At 39.8% G+C, this 24,112-nt stretch overlaps 1 protein-coding gene across 1 annotated transcript in view; it reads left to right on the top strand.

The window, feature by feature from the left end:
- The first annotated feature begins 20,304 nt into the window (after positions 1-20,304).
- LOC144736307 (protein unc-13 homolog C-like) overlaps positions 20,305-24,112 on the top strand; it is a 147,362-nt gene continuing 143,554 nt past the window's right edge. The window contains exon 1 of the mRNA XM_078618958.1: positions 20,305-24,061. Within this exon, the coding sequence (XP_078475084.1) occupies positions 20,440-24,061 (3,622 nt within the window). The 5' untranslated portion in view covers positions 20,305-20,439. The remainder of the gene's footprint in view (positions 24,062-24,112) is intronic.

The following is a 24,112-nucleotide window of genomic DNA, read 5'->3' as shown; positions in this document are numbered from 1 at the left end:
CACTTCGTCACAACGTAACAGTATAGTACCATGGTTGGAGACTTGTGGTAACATTCCAAAAAAAACTGTACATACTAATTCTGCCTGGCAATTTCATTGCAGCAATGAATATATTTTATCTTAATAATATACGAATGTGTAACTTTACAATTCCTTAAATTTTCAACTAGATTTTTTCAGGCCATTATAAAACATAATTGAGGCCTCAGTGTCTATATTACCATTTAGATTTAATTTGTTTCACAAGCCAAAGCAACATGAAATCATGAAATGTAATTTTCTGGAAAACACAAGTCTATATAAATTTAAATAAAATGTATTTTAACCAGAAAATATGCTTTCAAAGGCAGTTTGTTGTAACCAAGGTTCAACACCACTAGTTATGGACATGGTCATTTGTTCCTAGAGCTTTATGTACATGGCTGTTTCGTTAAGGTACCTTAACCAGTATGCCAAAACTCCTGCTTTCAAAATCCATGAGTTGTATGTATGTACTTTGTCAGTCCCAACCGTGCGCTTCATAGGATATGTCTGAATGGAAACTGGTGTAGTGGTTGTAGGTTGTTCCATGCTTTCTGAAGGGGTTGATTCTCTGAGAAGTTCTCCTCTTAACAAGCAAACAAGTTTCCTATAGGTAAGTTTATTGCCGCATAAACACTAATTTTACATAACAAATACATGCTTGGTGACATAAAGCCACTACTTACTGTGATTAATTTAATATATTTTCATTATCTTGTCGTTAATATTAATTGGAGACTGTATTGGGACTTAAAACTGTTTCGACATTTTCACAGTAGTATTGTTTTGGAACCTACACAATATATGCTATTTATGTATGAAGGAAAGCAATTTTGATAAAATGTATTACAAATATTCATTTTAGCACTGTAATGCCTGGAATATAAGAAACAAGAGTTTAGAGATTTAGAAATGCTGAATATAGCATGCTAATTACATGGGGTTTTTTCCAAGCAGTCAGGATAAAATGTGTGCAGGCTTGCAACAGTAAAATATTAGAGAAACGCCCACATGTTTTGCATGCCACAGTGCCATCACTATTCTTGCACACATTCTGCACACATCCTTGTTATATCCACCAGCATAATAGAGTACACTTTGTGCCATGGTTGAAATAAAAATATGATAGCACTTATATCGGTACAATTTATATTTTTTTTCTAATGATACTTGCGACATTTTTACTTATTTACAAGGTTTGTTACCAATCTTTGCCAGTCGTTGAGGTCTTTTTCTCTACGTTTAGGCATGGTGATGTGAGAATAGTGTACGCCTCTGCATCAACTTGCTTCAGGAGACGTTGCTAAGAGCATTTTTACGTGTGAGTTATTGCGTGCCTTAGGTATCATACCCAAATATGATGTCCAGTTGTTCATAGATTTCAACACTCCATTACCAAGTATGGTGGTAAATCGGGACATGTGCTCATCTACTGCATGATAGAACAACATTATAATAATAATGGTGTAGTGTCTTCAAAAATTACTCGCACCGACACTTTGTAACAAGTCACCTGCTTACACTTTATTCGCCTATTCTTGCACCAGTTGTAGGCACTCCTATAACTATCTGTACGGTCACTTATATCTAACTTCTTCCTACTCGTATCTACTTTACACCTCACTTATCCTGCACAGCGACTCTGCACACAGCGTCTCCGCACACAGCGTCTCCGCACAGAGCGTCTACGCAGTCAGCGTCTCCGTACACAGCAGCTTCACCCACAGCAGCTCTACATCTCCACCGCTGCCCTCGCCTCCGCTCCCTCAGACCCGCTCACCCGTCTGTCCCAGGCGGGGAGATGAGCCAACACCCGCCCGGCGACGCGTGAGGGTTGAGGTCCATTGACGGCTGGAGTGGCAGCGGGGACATGTCTTCGCTCTTGTCCCCGGCAACAATTCAACTCTCCGCTCATGCACACGCCCTTATATCCCCCTGCCAATTATCCAAGACCTCTCGTGTGCTCACACCAGGCCGGCGCCTATCGGCCCATCAATCAACCCTTATCTCCCTGGCAACACCTCCGGTCTTGCCGTGCACAACCGGTCGACCCCGTTTGCACCCCCTTCGCCCCCTACAACTGGCAGTCTGTCTGTGCAAACCTCACGTTGCACGCGCGCACCTGTTTGCCCTCAGTTAACTGTGCGCACCGCGTGTTTCACTCCTCTGCAATGGAACTCGGCTGTTTGAATTTTTCAGTGAAAATAGACACAAGACTCACATAGAGGTAAACAAATTGCATGTTAGAATTCATAGGTTTAATCAAAACATAGAGACTCAAGATTAAAAAGGTGGTATATATAATTATTCGTATTTAATGTATAATTATTGAGAAGTTCAAAACAAATTATAGGCATATTAAGGACTGTAATATGCAGTCTAAAATTTTTGAGAACTCAAATAATGATTGTTAGGTTTCAGTATAAACATCTAGGACTCCAGGAGCCAAAAATAGGAAATGTATCAACTGCCAAACTAGTGGAAGACACATCCGAGTCTGATTCAAATTGCTGCCTTGAGAATTATTAAATTTTTAGGTGTTTTTTATGAATATGTGCTGTTTAAGTGATACAAGATTTAATGTTACCTTGTCATAACAAAGATTTTGAATTTGGCACCTACTATCCCCTCATCTCCCACATACAGTTTTTGTCTTCCCCTCACTCTATTATCGTCCAATCCATTCAGCATATCTTATCACCCTCATGACATTTCACTGTCATAGCCTGCTGCCCTTCTCACTCCATTGAATTCTCCTCTCACCCCATTGCATCTCCTCTAACCTTACTGTCATTCCAAATATCTCTGTGAACCGTGCGTGTTGTATGGCAGTGTTTTTGTTTGTGCGCATTCTACAAGTGTACTGTTCACGATTTACTGTTATATCGTTATAGGTGTGATATTTCATTCTTAGGGAAGGTGAGCACCCTAGTAATAAAATATAACAAGCAAAATACACTTTCATAATTATTCCACATTTTGTACATTTGCAAAACAATCTCAAGAGACATTCGTGTATATACTGTAAACAAAGCATAGTATATATCTGGATTGCATTATATGTGTAAACCATAGTTAGTAGGCCCATATTAGGCTCTTTCGGGGTTTGTTATGACTTTTGACGATGTGTAATCAGTTTATCACACCTCATTTTAATGTCTTTTTTTCATTTGATAATTATTACACTAGTTTAAATCTAATGCTTAGGTCTTGTAGTGTGTGCTAAATGCCGTCACAGAGGAAATGGAAAAAAATGTGAATATAAATTATGTGTCCCTGAGAGGTTGGACAGTATTTATAGCCACTGTGTCCCTTGTTAAAAACCATAACAGTATTTAAATGGCAGTTCTCATGAAGCTTGCTTGATGGGCCTCATAAATGTTTAATTTACTATCAACACCCACAGTGCAAAAACATATGGTCTGACAATGACATGTCACTATGAACCCCTTTGGCAACATTGGCAACGTGCAAAGGCAGATGCATAATTGCTTAACTAAAAATTGGGTTTGGCCTTTTCGTTAGTTTAACACATTTTTGCATTTGTGAGAAAATGATTAATGGAATTAGTGAATATGCTGCTGATTAGTCGCCCACTGGGTCAAATTGAGATGCCGGAGCACGACAAAGCGTGACCTCATTTCAAAACTCATTCATTACGAGGGCTGTGGCGTCAAATCACTGCTGAAGCCTGGAGACTCATGACCTGTTTGCTGCTCCAGCTCTGCCGAGCACTGGCTAAAGCAAAGAAGTGGGATGTCAATGAGGTGGACAGTGACGAGCCAAGGTTTATTTTCCCCCATACACATACAAATAAACACACGTTTGGCATTTACACTGGGGAACATGTTGGAATGCCTCTTCATAATTTCATGAACAGAAAACGGCAAGCTGTGCACGTACTGCACCAGCAGGCGGGGGTACAGGGGCGGCTTGACGGCTGCGGCCGCGAGTATTTTAGTATGCAGCGTTCGCCACTCCCCGGGGACTTGCTCCATATATGGGAATGGTCGATTCTGTCACATGTAACTTGTCCTGCTTTTATGCGCCGTGTGGCTTCTGGCTCGGACGTTGCTCCGAACAACAGCTGGGGGGTTTTGTTGTTGTTGTTGCAGAAGATAGAGAGGGGCCTCCGCCGTCTTGGCCAATATGCAGAGGCAATGTTAATCAACCCTAGCTTAGACAACGCCGTGCTGTGGCATGGAGGAGCCAACACCATTTTCTGCCGCTTTGCCGACGAGATCTTAAGCCTCGTGCAATGAACGCAAGAGCCCGGGATTACGATATAACCTGTTGTTAACGGCAGGCATCGCGCACCACCTCGGACGCTTTCGGTGGTCAGCCATGCACTTTTTTTTCACAATCTTGTGAGTATGACATTTTCTAGCATTTGAATACCGTGCCAAATTTTCGACAGTTTTGGGTTTCGTAAGTAAATAAGACTGAATTTCATAAGAGCATATCGTACTGTAAATTACAATATTTTTTGCTCTACATTGTGCAAGTTTATTTATACAAGAATGACGTTAATAATGCAAAATAATTTGTTTTAAAATACACCGTTGCAATATTTAACATGATGTTATAAAATCAGCTGCTGTGTCATTTTGCGTAACTTTTGCAGCAGCACATTCGGTATAAAAAGGGTGTATAATATACATTAACCTTCACATTGCTGCTGTAGTTTTTTCATTGTAATCCGGCTGCTATGGGAGGAATAAAGTACTGTGATAATCAGTGTTTACTATACCAGCAAAGTAATGCCGATAAGAGCTGGGATTGAAGATGGGTTTTTTTTAACACCAAGAGTGAGGGTCATCTGCAGAGATTAGGGAAAGGTTGGCGTTGGTTCTATCACATCAGATTATGAGGCGCAATTCCTCCCCCCAGATATAGCCGAGCCAATGCTAAACGAACCATGAATCCCCTGTTCGCAGAGCAAGTTCAGTCGTCAAGCTTCATTTGGTTGCATCTACGTTATCGCGTAATTCCCCTCCGAGGTACAATAGGGTAGAATATAAGCGTGTGCACATATACAGGAATGCATATAGATCGAGGGGTGTGGAATCAATTTCAATGCATTCCTTATACATGTATGCCAGTTGGCGAATCTAATTGCATTGCAATGAAAAACTCGAGAATTATGAAATCCCATAATTATGTGTGCATAAATTCCATGCAACTAATGACGTCAATATTTAAAAATGCGAATTCATAATCGGGTATGTTAAAATTTCAAATTCTGCATGATCTATGGCAATAGACCCCTTAACCAATTCTGCGTTCGGGTTCCTCGCGCTGTCTCGGTGCGGCCACGCCATCTGACGCGCTCCAATCTGTCGGCTCTGACACTCTGTACACAACCACAATGAGCAGTCACCTCTAAATAATGAATACGGCCGTGTGACAAGAGGGACGGACGGTGGGCACAAAGGGACAGGCGGGACAGATGTGGCGAGAGAGCGGTGTACATGCACTCTAAGAGACACGTACAGATACATAATGCGTGTACAGTCTATGGGTTATAGGAGAGACCCAGAGAGGGAGAGGACACAAAGGGATGGAGAGACGTGGCGGACCGGGTGCTTGTGCAGGGCACGCGTCTGTGAGCTTGTTGCTCGCCTCAACGCTCACGGCTAAACCCTCCCCGCGCGTCCACGCTGGTTGCACGCTGCGAATTATTAACTATTCGTAATAAAGGGGTTTTAGGGGGGTTAGATCGCGTAAGTATAAATGTGTCGAATCCCTCCGCCACCCGACACGGCCAAATCGGTCAGGGATTTGTCTAGAGTGAAAGGCGACGTGTTAAAACTGATTCTGAACCATGTTCGGCGTTTGAGGGGTACTTTTACATGCACTTTTATATGTGGCTTTCACCTTTGGATTATACGTTGTTAATTTATTCAGTTTTACAATTACACGTTTATCTTGACTTTACTATAAATAGACAGCTGCATTCGTTAAAGTTTGATGAATACTGTTGAGCCAGAGCGGTAGAAATTCCTCACTGGGACATGGTTTATATCCATGTCACGAGCCGAGATTAATTGATTTTAAATATTCTGTCACCTGACGTGCGTCAAATTGTGCGTGTCATGATTGTTTTAGTGATATGTGCAAATCCTGAGCACATGTTCATCGTCACTAATAATTGGCGGATTGTTCACGTGACAAACCTTACTGGCTGTTTCGGGTGTTGGAGGGTTACAACACATTTATACTTACGCGGTCTCACACAAAAAACATAATTATTAATACTATTTTTCGCGAAAGCCTACGTGTTAAACGTTTTAGTTTTTGTTGTGGGCTCTCATTAATCACTATTTATGAGCCATATGTCATAGCAGGCAAGAGGCAATGATTAAAAACATTAATCTTTAGACACATTGCTCTGTTACATTTATTATCAAGTTCATTTTTCCAAAAGAACTTCAATTTGTTCTTGTCCACCTCTATATTTTATACTTTTATTGCACCATCTTCCTTTAATAACTATCCTCGGTACACACCTTCTGTTTTTTAGTTGTATTCCTTTGACTGCTATCTCCCATTATTTAGTGAACTTGTTGAATATGACCTTTTTAAAACCATATTTATCCTCAGCCCAACGTTGCATGCAGCCTTTATTATATTCTAACATTCCCATTGGGTGTTATAATGATTGTCATCAGCAGATCTGAGATGGTAAATGCTTTCTCTACTCGGTGTAAATTGATACGGTCTTAATTGCAAAATATTTATAAATAATAAAACAGCCACCCTAGATTACAGGAAGTACCAACATATATATTAAAGGTGGAGTCAGACAAGGTAGCGTGCTTTCGCCAAGGTTATTCACAGAGACAAGATATTTTCTGATAATTGGATTGGAGAAACAAAGGCACACATGTTCATGGAGAAGACATGAATTCGTTGTGTTTAGGTTAATGACGCAAACAATACTGGCATCGACGATGAGAACTAGAGACAATATAAACCTGATGCCAAAAAAAATCTCTTTAGGATTTGTCTCTGAAATTCTCACAATTCATTGAATTACTGTGGGTAAAGGGAATTACATACCTAGTATATCCATTACAATACACCCTGAATCCCAACCTGTTTTCATTGAGTTGTAAAGGATCAATATTTCATATTAAAAACAGTTCATGCTTGTACGAGAAAACATTCCAGGGTATGTCACCGTCCTCATTCAGTATAGCAATTAATGTAATAACGCATTTTGTTAACATTTTAAAATTACATAGTCATAACCCTTATTATGCATACAGTACATTGACTTGTTGCATTTTAATATTAGAAACTAGTGGAACAGATTTGAAAAATAATTGCGGGGTTTTTGATTACAGCATTAAATCTGGTACTGTTAATGAATGCACAAATTGAAGATATTGGATATTGGGTCATCGTCAAATCGCCCCAGGTCAGTTGTGGTGGCATTTTTAAAATGGCAACCTTGCATCAAGAGCTTTATGTAGAATATTATTCGTGACAGTGGTGTGTACAATTTATGGTTCAAATGATTGAAATGTGTTCATATGTATTCACCAGAGTAAAGTGAAATGACAAATATCATCTCTCATGAAATGTCAATAATATTAGATACCAATAATTATTCATAATTTAAAACATTCATTATTCATTCATGCAAAATAAATAAAAATGCAGCAGTAAAAAATAAAATAAAAAATGTTTTTTAAAGATTGGGTAAAATTTCTGTGGTCTGACCGATGCGTTATTTTGGCAAGAAACTACACCATGTATTATATTTCCATGTTTTTCATGTATTAAACTATATCATTCACGCATTCATGTAAGATGTATAATATACATGCAGCTTAATTTGTGCCAGTAGCAAAATTTTCTTGAATATTGTTGTAAAGTGCCCAGTGAGGTCCTATTTTGGTTCAAATAATCTAAGCACATATGGGGGGAAAACTGTCGTAGCCGTGCTGGGGAAGGGCCAGTGTGTAGGGAGTGAGACTGATTGGAGAGGCTGGGTCAGTCAGAGAAGAGGCACAGCTAACAAGGAAGGGGGCATAGCCAATTTAGGAGGTGGGTGAGTTATGCACAGCCTGTGTATTTGTCCATATGACGCACTATCTGTCACAGCATTTTGATGATTATTTTTCATTGTACATGACCAGCTGTTGCTCATTCTGACCATCATGATCCAGGGATTGAATTAGATTTTTAGCGACCCCATGACCTTTGAAGTAATATGAAAACCGTGACAGCATGGTAATTACCACCTGCTGGACATCCACGCTATTGCATCCACTGGTATCTGCTATGCCCTGCAATCGGTGATTTCTGGTGAACGTGTGTGAGTGCCAAGTGTCTGTGAGTGCTTGAGTATCCAATCTTCCTGATTTGTGGAAATTACAAGTCATGTAAACTCGATTGTATGGCGAGGGTCAGGTGACCTGTGTATTGTGAATATTTAGTACTGAGTGGACATTAAAGCATATTAATACTGTACCTGATCATCTAGTAAGAGCGTAGTGGATCATGATATAGCCTTCTAGGAAATTTACATCACTACCTGGCAGGTGCATTGCATTGAAACTATGTTTCTGTATAAAAACCCCATTTTTTTTATTTAACTCCTGAAAATTGACAACAATGATTGTGAAGCTCCTTGGATTTCTATATTTGTGAAAGGATGGAATAGGCAGTAGTCTAGTACAGATATTAATATCATGACACTGTTTCAACAGAAGTTAGTGGAAGAGTTTCGTTCGGAAAATTGAGCTTAAACATTGGTCCAAGTTGTTCTCTGGCCAAGGATCTGGAGATCTGCCATGGATGGAGGTTGTCGAGAATATGTGAAGTCAACAACTGACAAGTGACGTTGGCAGCGAGGAACGTTTCTGAGGATGGCCACACTGAGGTTCTATATGGTCAATGTTGGAGGCAGCATGGTCAGGTGAAATATAAGATATATGATGTCTTACACGGGAACAACTTCGGAAGAGCTGGAGTTATCAGGGGACATTCACATCCCCGTGTAGTGTACAAAAAGTACACTACCCCACTATCACAATTTAGGTATTTAAAATTATTACATATTTTCTAATTTGGATTTGATTTGTTTCCTCCAAATGTAGTTGTAAACGGATTGAGTTTTTGTAATATGATTGGCTTAAGTTTCACAATTTAGGGCAAACATCTTTGTACTTTTTTCTTGGCTTTATTTGAAAATCATTGTCATACTTTTCACTGAAATGTGTTTAAAATATAATATCATACTCTATGGGTCTATCGGTTAAGTAACGTAGATATACATTTTTTTTAATCTACGTGACTTTACCGAAAGAACCGAAGAGTATGATTTCCTGCAGTCACGAAAGCTTTAAGTCAAGATAAATATAATAGTTAAAAATTGTATTGCAATACATTGTTATCCTTTTACAGAATTAGTAGGCACATGAAAAGCTGTCAGGTAATAGTCGAGAAGGGTACGGATTCCTGGGATAACTATATAATTCATCCCAAGATGGAGGTGGCAGCAGCATTTAATTAATATTTATTCATACTTGAAGTACATCAACGTACAAAAACAAGACAATACAAATTCGATCACATGCAGTTATGGAAACTGATATTACGATAATCGTTATATCATGTATTGTGACATTGACCCATCTCGTGAAAAATTATATCTCTACAACCCCAGTTCCAATGTTCTCATAAGCATAATACTATTAAACACGTTCCTTCGGAGTGGGCAGGTCGGATCTAGGTTGGACAGCGCATTCGTGCGATCCGTGTCACGCGGCGCAAGCTGCGTGGGGCGGCGCGTCACGCGGTGCTGAGCCCGCCAGAAGCGCTCTTTGAAATACAAATCGAGGGCATGGCTATGCACGACAGACAGACAAATAATCCCTGGTGGGCAGTGTGGAAATGGTCCTACCTGTATCATAATTTCAACTTGTAAAGGCAGCCAGGTGGTGAGCAGACGCTGATCCCCCCAAGCTCTGGGGTCCTCTATATATGAAGGTGTTGTTGATCAATTAATACGTTTAAATGTGGGAGAAAACCGAAGCACCCAGAGAAAACCCATGCGTGCAAGTGAGAAACACTATCCCATACAGATGGAATAGATGGGGGCCACATTTCTGGCAAGTCAGGGTAAGGCACCTCGACGCCCATGGACAACGAGTTTCACGACCATTGTGTAAGCCACCAACCCTCCTCGCTGCCTCCACAGTGCTGGATGATAGGCATGTGTAGCCACGACCACCTGGCTAGAGTGCTGTTTGTTATAGCCAAGTTGCTCTGCTGCTGTGAATTGTGGCCGTAGCACCACATGTTTAAGATAGTGGCTGTCAGGCTAATGTTGTGCCTGCTGCGTATGTGAGATAGAGTGGAATGTACAGGTAATTGCATTTTTGTTCTTTCATGCCACCAACGCTTAAGACCTTTTATGTTACAGTATTACTGTAGTTTATATTGTATGTGAATGCTCTTCTCTTTCATTTAATAGGGTTTCTTGTCTGTTAAAGATTGTCCCTTTGAGTATCAACTCTTAGCATGGGGCATGCATATGTAAATATCTGTATATGCATTTCGCTGCAAAAACATTGTTAGATGAAGACATCTATAAGGAATACTTGGCCAGTATTGCAGAAGTTGGAGTTTTTTTTCCTTTTGCTGTATCACCATAGCACAAAACAAAGTCTGAAATCATATTGGCAGTTGTTTTTAAATCGATCAGTATTATGGGGGTTCATTGTGATCTGTTGCATTCATGGTGCGCATTTAATTTCTTATGTGCATTCCATTGTACTGCATGGCGATTTTGTGGAGGATGGTCTTCGTTTTGAATTGGAAAAATATGACTTAAAGTCTCCTTCAAAAATATCTTCATATATGTGTATGATTACACTCAACACGCCACTAATATATCGATGCGAAAACGACCATAGGTGAAGAATAACTCTGATTACGACCTGATATGTATTTAAAGTAACATAATAATTTTATTTTATATTTGATTACAATTTTGTAGCAGGGTATATCGGTGGAATCTCAAGTAATTTACAAAGGATGTATTTTTCAAAACCTTAACATCTCAGATATTCTGAACAATGGAAATTAACTGCAGGAAATGAAAAAACTTAGCGAAGAAAGCTGCCAAGATGGGTGCAACATAATTATCGGCTAAACAAAAGTCATGCACACTAAGTTCACTAAAACATCGTAGACATTTCTTGAAGGCTGCAGATATGATGTTGTGGCTCCATTCACATAATCACTCATGACGCTGTTTCATAGGTACTTGTTTTTTATATTGTTTTGTATTCACATTTTTTTCTTAAACTCTCATGTATGAAAATGTGCATGCTACTGAATTTCTTCTTTAACATGAGAAAAATACTGAAATAAGTAAATTAATGTCAACTAAAGACATAGCTTGCTTCTGTATCTATTGTATATATATGTCATGGATTTTATAGGTCAAAAGATAATGTAGTGACAATAAATTATGCCTCTTGTCAAATATCTCGACAAACCATGAAACTGTTGGTTGCAAGTATATATCTCTTCACATTTTAACTGGTGAATATTTTTCTCCGTGATATACAAGACGTTACAAATAAAGCCACTCCTGTCATTGTGGGGCCCACCTCAATGCTTGCAATGAACATGAAGTGCATTTGCCACATGAATATTAATACCAACGATAATTATTTAGGTCTGGAGCAGTGACATGCCGGTTAGCGTGCTGCACTGTAAACCTGATTATCTAAGTTCGATTCCTGGCCATGGCTAACATCAGTGGCGAGTGATATCAAAACTGATCCTCCTTGTCTTCACCAATCCGCACTGACCGGCGTGGTGAAGTATGGTCAAATAAACCCCAGTAGTGGATTGTAATGTGGTGGCACTGTGTTATAGCAACCAATGGAAACCCCGGTTTAGTTTATACCATGAATTGAGGACAACTCTTATCCACTAATCTTTTGCCCGTCCAAGGACGGGTGTATCGCAGTAAATCTGAAAGTTGCAAGCGAAAAGCAGACCGCGACGTGATATTCATTGCATCCATTCGTGTGCACTTTGTAAGGGCGTGGTGACACAGACTTATTTCATTTAAAGGTTATAATCCCTTGTTCATCATGACGACCTTTTTACTTCTATGTCTCAACAACAGCGTTACGGAGATCACGTGACGTGAGGGTTCTGCCTTTGTCGTGAGGGTTGTAAGTTGACGCTGAGGAAGGGGGGGGAGGCGCCTCGCCCCCCACATGTGGAGTGACGTCAATGGAGGGGGGTGTCCATTTACAGGACGTCACCCGTTAATGATTATTAATGAGGGTGGGGTTCTCCATGCGGAATGACGTCACCCGTCATGATTATTCATGAGGACCGGGTCCATGTGGAGGATGTAACCTGTTCATGATTATTAATGAGGGGGGCTGGTCGACGTGGAGTGACGTCACGCACGTTACACACTGACATTCTTGGGCAAATATAGTAGTAAATTAAATGTGTTTATCCAAGGTCCTGTTCATCACTCCATCAGGGATAAAAAAAAAGGTTTTTTATTGTAAATAAATTGTTAAGCCTGCCCATCTGTTCAGCCATACACTCTGCATATTTGTTATACTTTTATCTAGGCCAGGGGTCGGCAACCAAAATAACAAGAAGAGCCATTTCTTTCCAATTCGGTACAAAATTCAGTATTTCAAGAGCCGCAATGCATCTGAGTACATACTGTACATACGTACATATCGTCAAGAAGCAGCCCGTAAAGAGCCGCATGCGGCTCCGGAGCCGTAGGTTGCCGACCCCTGATTCTAGGCTATACGCTTGTGATGATCTTCATTGAGCTCTCTGAGGATTTTGTTTTTTTCGCATTTACCTCCATTGAAATTTTAGAAAATAACAGTCAAATAAGCAAATTTTAGGGAATTTATGGCATGACAGTGTACGACAGTTAATTGACGAAAATGAGGTGACAGCTGCGGTCCACGTTACCGCATTTCAGCGACTACTGCACTTATGTCAAACCACCAAATAACAGAGGCTACGTAAAGCTCTTAGATTGATATTTACATTTCTATCTTGATTTGAAGCTTTCGTGACTGCAGGAATCCATACTCTTTGGTTATTTCGGTAAAGTCACGTAGGTAGAAAAATAATAGATCACGCCGTTTCAATCGCAACACAAGCAATCGTCATCAGGTGGGACAACTACAGCAAGAAAAAACTGCTGAAGTAGGCGGGAGATCTGCCGTGGCACGAGGTTATATAGGCCTCAGCAGAAGGGGGGGGGGAGAGAGAAGTGGGGGGGAAGGAGGCAGGGCAGAAAGAGGACCCCGCAGCAGCACCCGGGTCACTGGAGTACTGGAAGAGATCGGAGAGAGATGCACAGAGAGCGAAAGAAAAACAGTCGGAAATAACAGCTGACATAGGCAGGTAGGATGGAAACATCACAGTCGGTTAAGACTTTACTTGGTCAATAACGTCCTTCCAATGATTACTGAGTTTGTACATTTCTGTCATTTATAAATCTAAATTGGCATGTATATTCATATAAACTTCACTGAAATATTTATTGTTTTGCTGAGTGATCAGGCCACTGACTCTTACGTCGCCTATATTAGCCTGCCTTCTTTAAGTTAACTCTCTGTGCTGTGGTGTCTTAACTGTGGCCGGAGTGTAGGATATCCAATTGGGAGACACTTGCATACTGAGGAATACAGGTAATTAATTCCCTTTTAATATGACAAAAGCATTAACTATCCTTTTTATATTTTGCAGAGGGTGGCAGTGACTCTAGATTAAGGTTCCTTAGAAGAAGTCCTACTTGACGTGTATGCAGATACTTGGTGATTTTTGGAAAAGTCCTGATGTGAATACTAAAAACAGATTCTGGTTTGACACCGAGGCTTAGTTTATGTGTTCCATTCAGCCAGCAACTATTTGTGAGTAAACCACATTTCTTCATGGCTTAGTCTACGCAGCAGATTGGTTAAGACTCGGGCCTGGCCCCAACAGTGGTGGTTGCATGCCCCGTGCTGTTAATGAAACATATCGACACGTGCACTCCACTATGTGGTAGAATCCCACCACAAATCAATACCTACTTGATCTTCCTGGAAAAAAACATATTTTGCTGCAGAATGAACAACGGTTTACTTCCTGGTGGGTCTGCCCTCTACCCCAGTAGCAGTTCTTTCAGCTCATAAATAGTGCTGGAACAGATGAAGCTTATCCTAAGAACTCCTAAAAACTCACACATGCTCAAACAGACACTTATACGATACGTCCATTATCCATGGCACTTGATGTGCAAAAACATGTTAAAACAAACAGAGCGCCCATTTGAAGCTGCTGTGCGTGTTTTATGGCGTATCCCACATGTGCCCAGTGTGCGCTTGTTATGTAGCGAGCCATTCTGGCCGAAAACGCAACCTATAACGCGATTGAAATTGCAAAAAATGTGATTTAATTGGGAATGGCTTGCAATTATTCGGAGACGGATGCAGATGGGTGCTAATTGGCAAATGAGTGGAGAAGCAGGCATCATGCATCTATTTGTTTTAATACTGTGCATTTTTGGTTCCATGTATCTTTTTGGGAAATGCATTTTTTAAATTAAAATGTCTTAAATATATTACTGATAATATATACACACATTAATTATAATCATCCATGCATTACACATGCATATTGCATGTTACACACATTGCATGTCTTTACAATTCACTAAAGAGAATATTTTCAATCCGTGCATATTCATTCCTATGGCATGGAATGGAAACATGGACTCTGAGAAAGAAAATGGAAGAAGTGTTGTAGAATATACAAAAAAGCATAGGAGACATTGATTCTGGCAGACGTTTTCACACATGGATTATAAACCAAATGCACAGTAGAGAGATCTTATTGACTGTGAAAAGCATGAATTGCTTGGGCACGATACATCACTTAAAGGGATGATAGCTTATAGATAAGATTGGTGATTAAAGACAGCCAAAGAAGGAAACACGTCAAAGAGGACAACCGCTGTGGAGATGGAGTGATCTAATTGGCTCTTTTGCGAGAGCTATATTAATTTGGCATTATAAGACCATGAAGTAAAAGCAACGATGTGGGGAGACTTAAGCAGTATGATGATAACACAAAGACAACGATCCCCCATTCCCCTTAACATACTGTTGGGGCAAGTGCTGTTAGCGAGCACCTATGAAGGCACGCACGGCGCACGGGAGGGTGGATGGCCAGCACCACTCCTGGTTGCCTTTGTCTTCTGAGTGGCGATATTTACACACTGCACCAGATATTAATTTGAGGCTTAGTCGACCTAGGGGGAGGCACAGGACCGGTTCAGATAATCGTCAATGGTTACCATAGCGACGATTGAACCCGGGTCGCCGGGTTCTTAGTGCAGTGCGCTAACAACTACACTACCGCTCCCCATATAACAACCGTGTTTGTGTGTGATGACAACACACACACACATGCATGCATTGCACATGCATATACAAGCACACTCACACAGGGATGCTCAATTTGCATCATCAGTAGTATCAGCATCGTTATCATCGCCCCCTTTTTTTCATTTTCAACCTTCGCATTAGTGCTGATGTTTACGTGTGGCACCGGGTACCTGTTTAAGGCTTAGTTCAACTCGGATTGGTCGGCAACCAAAATAACAAGCAGAGCCCTTTTTTCGATTTCGGTAAAAAAAACTCAGTATTTCAAGAGCCACAATGCACGTGAATACGAGAAGGTTCTTAGCAATGGCCAGGAATCAAACTTTGGTCAGCAGGTTCTAAACGGAGTGCACTGACCACCGCACTGCATGACTTCTGTGTGTGTTGACACGCACACGTAATTGTGAGATATATAGGAGCCTGATTGATCGGCTCTTGCCATGCATGAGGATTGAATCATGATATGATAGAGTGGATTTTTCTCACCCTTTGCTTAACCTGTGATTGGTCAGGATGGCACTCCACCATGTTCATGAGTTGCAAGTAATGACTGTCGCGATAATTTTCTGGTGAGGGAACTGACCACCTCCGGAAAATATACCATGGACATGAAATTAATCCCAGGTATTTTTTTATTTATCATAGTAATAAAGGAGTGATTGAAGCAGCCCGAACAAATGTATTGTGATGGACTGTAGAAGTCACTGGTTATATCGAGAAGAGTAACTGTGTAGAGCCATTTTCAAGGATGTTATTCCATTAACAGAATGCCTGAGGCTGGTGCTGTTTCTGGCACACATCTGAAAATGTGAAAAGCATTGTTGTGCCACTTAAGCAGTGGTTGCTTGGACCCAATTGAATGCTATGTTAACCCGCACGTGGTTTGTTGGATTAATAATATAAATTGTTGCATCTGTAACCAACAAAAAATAATCTGTGGAATATGCCTCAGTATACTGACAGAGAAAAGTTTCGATCTTTTTTCTGATAGAGCTGCATTTACTGTGTCTTTAATATTCAGCTTTTTTAACAGAAAGAGAAAGATACCACTTTGTTTGTGGGAGGTGGTTCGAACTGTCTGACCCAGTGTCCGGATAAACTCCTTTTTTACAGTAGAGAGAGGAGTTTGAATCGGTTCATGCCTGGATTGAGGATTACAGTCTGTGGTATCGTTGGAAGAAGGCTGGGAAGCATCAGGCAGGAGTAAGGATTTCTATTAGCAAAATGGTGAAGTGCTTGACCAACTTAGTGTCAGTTGACAAATAGATTTAAATTAGTAAGGCTATGGTTTAGACATTGCGACGTGTTGGTAGGCAAATCTTATGCACTCACGGGGACAGCAACTTGGAGATATTAAGGATCAATTCTACAGTAGACGACAGTCAGCTTTGGACATGGTACCCAGTTATTATGATCTCTCACGACGAGAGAACATAAAATGCCCAGGTACGAACCAAGTATGGTGAGTGAGGGCATGTACTTGGGCAGCATGAAATAGGACATCAGAATTCCAAAACTAGCCGACCATTGTCTAAATAACACTTGTTTCTCATGGAGAGGAGACTTCTTTAAACAAAAGGAAGGAGCAGCAATGGGTTCTCCTCTGTCTCCTGCTATAGCAAATCTGTACATGGAACACTTTGAAACAAGAGCACTTACTTCTAGATTTGAAGCTTTTTACCTACGTGACTTTACCGAAAAAACCTAAGAGTATAAGAGCACTTACCTCAAGTACATTAAAACCATCTTTTTGGTTTAGATATGTCGATGACACTTTGGTTGTCTGGCCACATGGTAAAGATACACTTAATGAATGATTAAATCATCTCAATGCACAAAACCCGGCCATCCAGTTCACCATGGAAATGGAGGTAAACAACACAATCCCCTTCCTGGATATTTTGCTTGGACGCGGTCAAAATGGTAAAATAACACACAGCGTCTAATGAAAGGAACATACACTGATGCCTATCTGAATGCAGATTCACATCATCACCCAGCACAGAAATCCTATATCAGAAAGACGCTCATACATCGGGCAAAAACAGTGTCAGATGCTGAAAGTCTAAGGAGAGAGATTAAACATGTTCAAGAAGCACTACGACTGAATGGCTACAATCACGCTCAAATTAACAGAGCATTGAATGCCAAACCAAGACCGAACAACAAAACTGCTGAAAGTGATCACTTTATGAAAACAACTTAAATACCATATATCTCGGGAGTTATTGACAAATTAGCCCGTGTTCTGCAAAAGCAAAACATGAAAGATTTGGTACGGTACACAAAATTCTAAAACTAGTGTCTTGTACTAAAGATGAATTACCGAAGTTATCAACAGAAGGTGTATGTCGGATAAATTGCTTATGCAGTAAATGCTATGTTGGACAGACGGGACGTAACATTAGCATAAGACTAAAAGAGCACTAAAGGAACATTAAATTATCTCAAACACAGCTGTCAGCAGTGGCAGAGCATGCTTGCCAACAACGACATTCAATTGATTTCGATAACGTTGAAGTGTTATGCAAAACTAATTATTACTGGTCAAGACTAATTAGAGAATCAAAATTGAGAAGAATACAAACAATTTCAGCCTGGAAGCGTATTATAAAGTAATACACATTACATATTGCAATTCCTTACAGAAGAGCCACATGCTAAGTGGCTGATTACTGATCTATTACATAATTGCAATGCCCCCCCCCACCTCCGCCTCTGATCTGAAAACCTGATGGGGTTCATCAATGATGACGTCATCCTCCACGATTTAAGACCAGAAGCAGGTGGATGGCTTCACTATTCTGGCAAATCGCCCTAAGATGCTGGATGTAATTACCAGCGAAACGTCGTTCTCAAATTCTATATGTGGTGGATTCACTTTTCCAACAAACAGGTGGGCTGAAGAAGTAACTAATTGGCGTTTTGTTAATGTGACACTTTTTACTGATTGGCCGTGTCGGGTGGTGGAGGGTTGCAACACATAATAACACGATCTAACCCAAAAACTTTTATTATGAATAATACTGGTCGCGAAAGCCTACTTGTTTAACAGATCTTTTTGGTTCTTTCAGTAAAGTCACGTAGAAGGGAAATAATAAAATAATACAAATAAAACATAAAATACAATTTTCACGACGTTTTGAACAGACATTAATTATCTGTAGCACAGTTTTAACATAAGAAGTTATATAAGCTAACATGGAGATTGCCCGATTGTAAGACTGAGATGGATTCTCTTATTGATTACATTACATTGAGGGAATAACATAGGACATGTATTCTTAAGACCTGAGATTACAGGACTGAAAATATTGGTTCAGACAATAACCCAGTTCATCTTCTTGGTTCTTTCGGTAAAGTCACATAGAAGGGAAGTAATAAAATAATAAAAATAAAACATAATAAAATAATTCTCACGACGTTTCGGCCACAACGCAAGTAGCCGTCCTCAGATGAAGAACCAAGAAGATGAATCCCTGCAGTCACGAAAGCTTTAAATCGAAAAATAAAACAACCCAGTTGTTGCAGACGACTGAAATTTGAGAGTAAACAAGCAAAATGACACTGTTACTAGCTTTGACGCAGCACAACTAGAGATTCATGAGGTGCAACAACAATTTTAGGTAAGCATTGGAGGCAGGACTGCAGTTATTGCAAATCTGACACGAGAAGGAGATTCAGAGCCAGAAACTAGAGACTTTGGGAAGGCTTTAAGACAGGTTTAGTTAAGTTAGCAACAGAAGTCCTAGGCTGGAATTATTTTGGAAAGTTAAACTTTATATGAAAGTAACATTCCAAGTGATTAATCAATTTGTACTACCTGCTATGACATGGACAAGAAACATTGTAATTTACACTTTTGGTTGCAAAAACTTAAAATTATGCAAATAAGTATAGATGGGTACATGCTTGGGATAACACTGAGAGAAAAATATAAATACTTGCATCAGAGAACATACACACTTTAACGACAATTCAAAATGTAAAGAAAAGTAAGTGGGCTTGGGCAGGATGCGTTGCTGAAAAGGAGCCAAGTGATGGAACACGTCTGGAGAGGACGTTTACCAAGGAGGTGAAGTGATGATTTCAGGATGCGCATGTCTTGGTTGGACTTGCATTTCAGGATCGTGAGAGATGCTGGTGGCTTGGGGAGGTTATTCGTCAGCAGTGAATTGATCAAGGCTGATAATCAAGTGAAACAATGATATGCCATGTGTCTAGAGCTATATGGGGCCTCTGTATTCTTTGCGAGCTGAATGCTATATGTTATCACAAACTTTTAAAAATATACATTTTCTACTACAATAAATGTTTTACACCAACTTTAAACTTGGAAATACATTCAAGCAATCGCAATGCAACATGATGTGATACATAATTTTATAATTTAATTCAGTGTAACATTGAGTAATTCTACAGTCAGTTATAACATGACATTCATTTATCATTAATTTATCATTTAGTAAATAGTATTACAGTTTAAACAGCATATGGAAACATCTTCATATAGTCTCAGAAATTGTAATATTCAATGCAGTGGGATTTATTCATTTTCTAACTCGTGCTATGAAAGTTACAATATTTTGGTATTTGTATACATTGATTTAGACGTCAATAGAGTTATTTTGTTTGTAAAAAATATCGTATTATATTCAACAAAATATAAGTGTATTCATGTTGGGCTTTTATTATAAGGATTGGACTGACGACTCAAGATAAAAGAGTTTTGTACTTGCACCTCCTGTCTTCATTGTGCTCTTGCTGTTTTACTTCTACTCATGTACAGCCCTGTGCACTTTTGTTTTTCAGAGATGTTCTGCTGTGAAAAATGGCACCATGTCAAATTTTTATTTAACTCCTTGATGCAGGAAAGATCAACAGATTGAACGTGCTAAACCCCCAAATAGTTTTCTTTGTTATTTTTAAACAGCTACTTGAAGTTTATGTAACGTATAAGGCACCCATGGTGTTTTATACAAGTCAACATCTTATACAGACATACCTTGCAAAACTTGTATTAAAAATGTTTTCTGGTGAGGATAAAAAAAGAGACAAACAAAGGACACCTGATTGCAATGAGGACTCAAAAATTGGGCAATTAAACTCTACACAAACAAAAACTCCAAAACTTTCATCCAGACTCAAGAACACGATGAAGAAAATGACTAAGAGTCGTGCAAGTTGGGCTGGTGATGATGTCGAGACAAGGAGGACACGTGATGCAGAATTGTCTCAAAATCCTTGGCCTAGCACAGTCAAAGGTTTAGGAAGAATGTCACTCCATGAGGAGTCAGGCCACCTGTCAACAGAAATTGAATCTGATGGAAGTGAATCTGATGGCTGCTTGGAACAGTTACCAAAATGTAGTAGAGAGGCATGTGAAACAAGGACTTCTGTCACGTTTACTCACAAGAATCATCAAGATGTAAAAAGTCAAACACTCCCTGGTATGCCTGATCATAGAAAACTTCCAAAGCATCCTTTCAAGCTATCTTCACAAGTCAAATATGCTTCATGGTCTGCAGGCTGCAAGGCATTCCAGAAGTTTAAAGTGTGGAAAAAAACAGGTCATGACAACACTTCTCACAATACGGATGGATACAAACACCAACGTTTGCAAAAGTCCATGTCACAACAAGATCGCGTCATGAGTTCATCTCAAGAGTCGGAGGATATTCTGAATAAGACTCACAATGTCATGGAAAAGATATTTCAAGAACTTCAAGGTATAAGTCGAATTGAGCTTGAAATTGTAGAACTGAGGGACCAGGTTCATGCGCTGAAGCGTTCAGTCAGAGAAATATCTCAAAGTGTGGAAGTTGTACAAACAGAAATTGAACAATTGCAATCTGGGTTTGTTCAAGTCAAACACAGTAATGTACCGACAAATGATTATTTTGACCATAAAAAACAATCTGGAAATGGCCTCTGTTTGTATTTCATCAATGTTCCAGAACAAGAGAATGAAAATTGCACCAATGTTATCTATGATATTTTTTCTGCGAAAATGGGTATGACAGATGCCACACAGACTGTGAGAGTTGAAAGTGCTTTTCGGTTGGGAGAAAAGAGAAACAGTCTTTCAGTCAAACCAAGACCTATAGCAATTAAAGTTGCTAATATTCAGGAGAAGGAATTAATTCTTAAAAAGTGCTACAGATTAAAAGGCATGAGTATTAAAATCAGGACTGCAAACGCTGTACAAAAACAGCCAAGTGTATTATCTTTACCTCGAGTATATACTTCATCGAAACAAATTTACTCTCTGCAGGACGCTCAGACCTTATCTATGGACTCAAGTGATGATGACTTCACCAGAAGAAGTGTAATGAGTCAAAGTTCTGCTCAGTCAGATGCATTGTTTGAAAAAATGATGTCCTCTGCAAAACGTGATCATTATAATATAGAGCGCCACCATTCCGATTCGCCTCATAACAGACACCCTGAAATGAACCTGAACCTTTCCAAACTTGTGTCTGAAAATGAGGAACTATATAATCCATTGCCTGAACAGCAAAACTTTGAACACAGTGAAGTATCCGATTGTGATTATCTGTCAGAAGATACACCCGTTTTAAAATCAAAGTTGTCATCAGATAGTGGAACATCCATCGATGAAAATGAGTTTTGGCCAAAAAGCCACTTCCAGATTCCACATATAGCATATATGGGCACTTCCATGAATAATGATGATTCCAGTGTGTGTGAAGATACAAAAACATTTGTTTTTGTAAAGGAAGATATTGTGGATAGTTATGGTATTGAAACATCACAGTTTGATGTAAAAGAGGAATGGAATAAAAACGATACAAACGAGATAGAATGGGAGAATGTGCAGAAAATTACTACGGTACACGAGGATCCAGATGGTAATGACAGCCTCAGTTTGCATTGGGACAACCAGGAGCAATGTTCTTACAATACTGATGAGGATTCAATTGAAAACCATTCATTTGTTTCTGATAACATTCCTGTAGAAACAGAAAAAACTATTGACATATATCCAAGCTCAATTGATGATGGTTGTGCAAACGTAATTGAAGTGGAACATGACAAGAATCGTAGTAGTTGGCCTGAACTCAAACAGTTAGAACCATCTCAACCTGCTGATATTGACTGGCATTCAAATGAAATTTACAGCAATAGTGGTGACTGGGAACAGGTTCACGTTTACAGTGATGAGACTGAGTGTAATCAAGGCGAATCACAACAAGAACATGACATTTGTTTAGAGCAGCATCAGAACCTTGATAGTGGACGTCAACAGGCAGACGTTTTTGAAGATGATTGTTACAATGAAATGACACCTGAGCAGGGACAGCTGCATGAACAAAACGAATGTATCGTTCAAGAAACGTATGCAGATTCTTACAGCATGCAAGATATGGAACAATTGAATACTTATGATGAGTGGCCACAAGTGAAGCAAAGCTGTGACTCTGGAGTTGAGCTTCAACAAGTAGAAGCAAGTACAGATTTTGTGTACAGTACATCAACATCAGATTATCCAATTCTTGACAACGACAGCATAACTGACCAGGAGTTAAGTTGGGAAGGCCAGCAGGAGGATTGTAGTCAGACAAGTGTTCCCTCTCCTACATCTATCGCTGAAGCTAAAGAAGAGAGATTTTTCGTGAGCTCTTTGAAGAGAGGCATGCACTTGCTTGGAATGAGCAGATTCTCACTTCAGGAGAACTCAACGGAAGTAGAGTTGTCCTCACAACATAAGAGTCAACTTGCTTTCCATAGCCAGAGTGAGCTCTTGGATAAAAGGCACAACGAGGAGATGATTGTCTTACAGCAGAGACAGCAAACTGACGAAAGGCCAGAAACAGTTGGAAGCTTCAGCTTTCGGCGATTTAGTAGCAGCACGCTGCAGCATGCAAAGTCCGCACTAGGGTCAGTATTTAAATTAGAAAGTACGAATAGCTCTCAGAGCTACATTTCCAGCATTGATACGAGTTCTATCAGTCTGGAGAAGCTTTCTGCCACCATCACCTGCTCAAAAGATGATAGTGACCTGCATTTCCAGAGAACAGATTCAGAAATTGGGGCATGTGAAGATAATATTTTGAAAACAGGAGAAAGTAACTATGTGGAAGTTATGGAGGAAGTCTTAGCAAAATTGGAAAGACGAGAAGTAGTACAGAGTGCTTCACCAGATGCCACGCAAGAGCCTGTCATAGGAAATACAGAATTTGAAGATTGTAAGTTGAGCTTAGGGGAAATTATTTCCAAAAACAAGTTGCCATCACCCGACAACAAAGGAGAGCAATTAAGCTCGAATAAAGAAGGGCTTTCATGTATTGACCCAGCTAATGCAGTAACGGCGATTGACAGCCATCAAGATGTAGCAGACATAGAACAGCACATTGATGCCATAGGTGAGGAAAACAAAACCGTTGCGTCCAAAAGTGAACAGACTGCGGTAGACGAACAGAATTCCACCACGAGGTATTTGGCCAATTTTAAAAAGGCTTTGGAAGCAAAAAACAAACCAAAACGGCCTACGTTTAAGTCAATTGTGCAAAGGACTCAAGCGAGGCTGCTGGAAGAGAAGGGGCTGTTGGACAACGCACAAACAAGTAAGCCATTTCTCATTTTTATGAATGAAAAAATATCTGGGAAATACACAG

Source organism: Lampetra planeri, chromosome 3 (assembly GCF_965212315.1).
Source record: "Lampetra planeri chromosome 3, kcLamPlan1.2.h2, whole genome shotgun sequence".
Classification (NCBI taxonomy): domain Eukaryota; kingdom Metazoa; phylum Chordata; class Hyperoartia; order Petromyzontiformes; family Petromyzontidae; genus Lampetra; species Lampetra planeri.
Note: the sequence above shows the minus strand (reverse complement) of the source record. Positions and strands in the feature narration are given on the sequence as shown.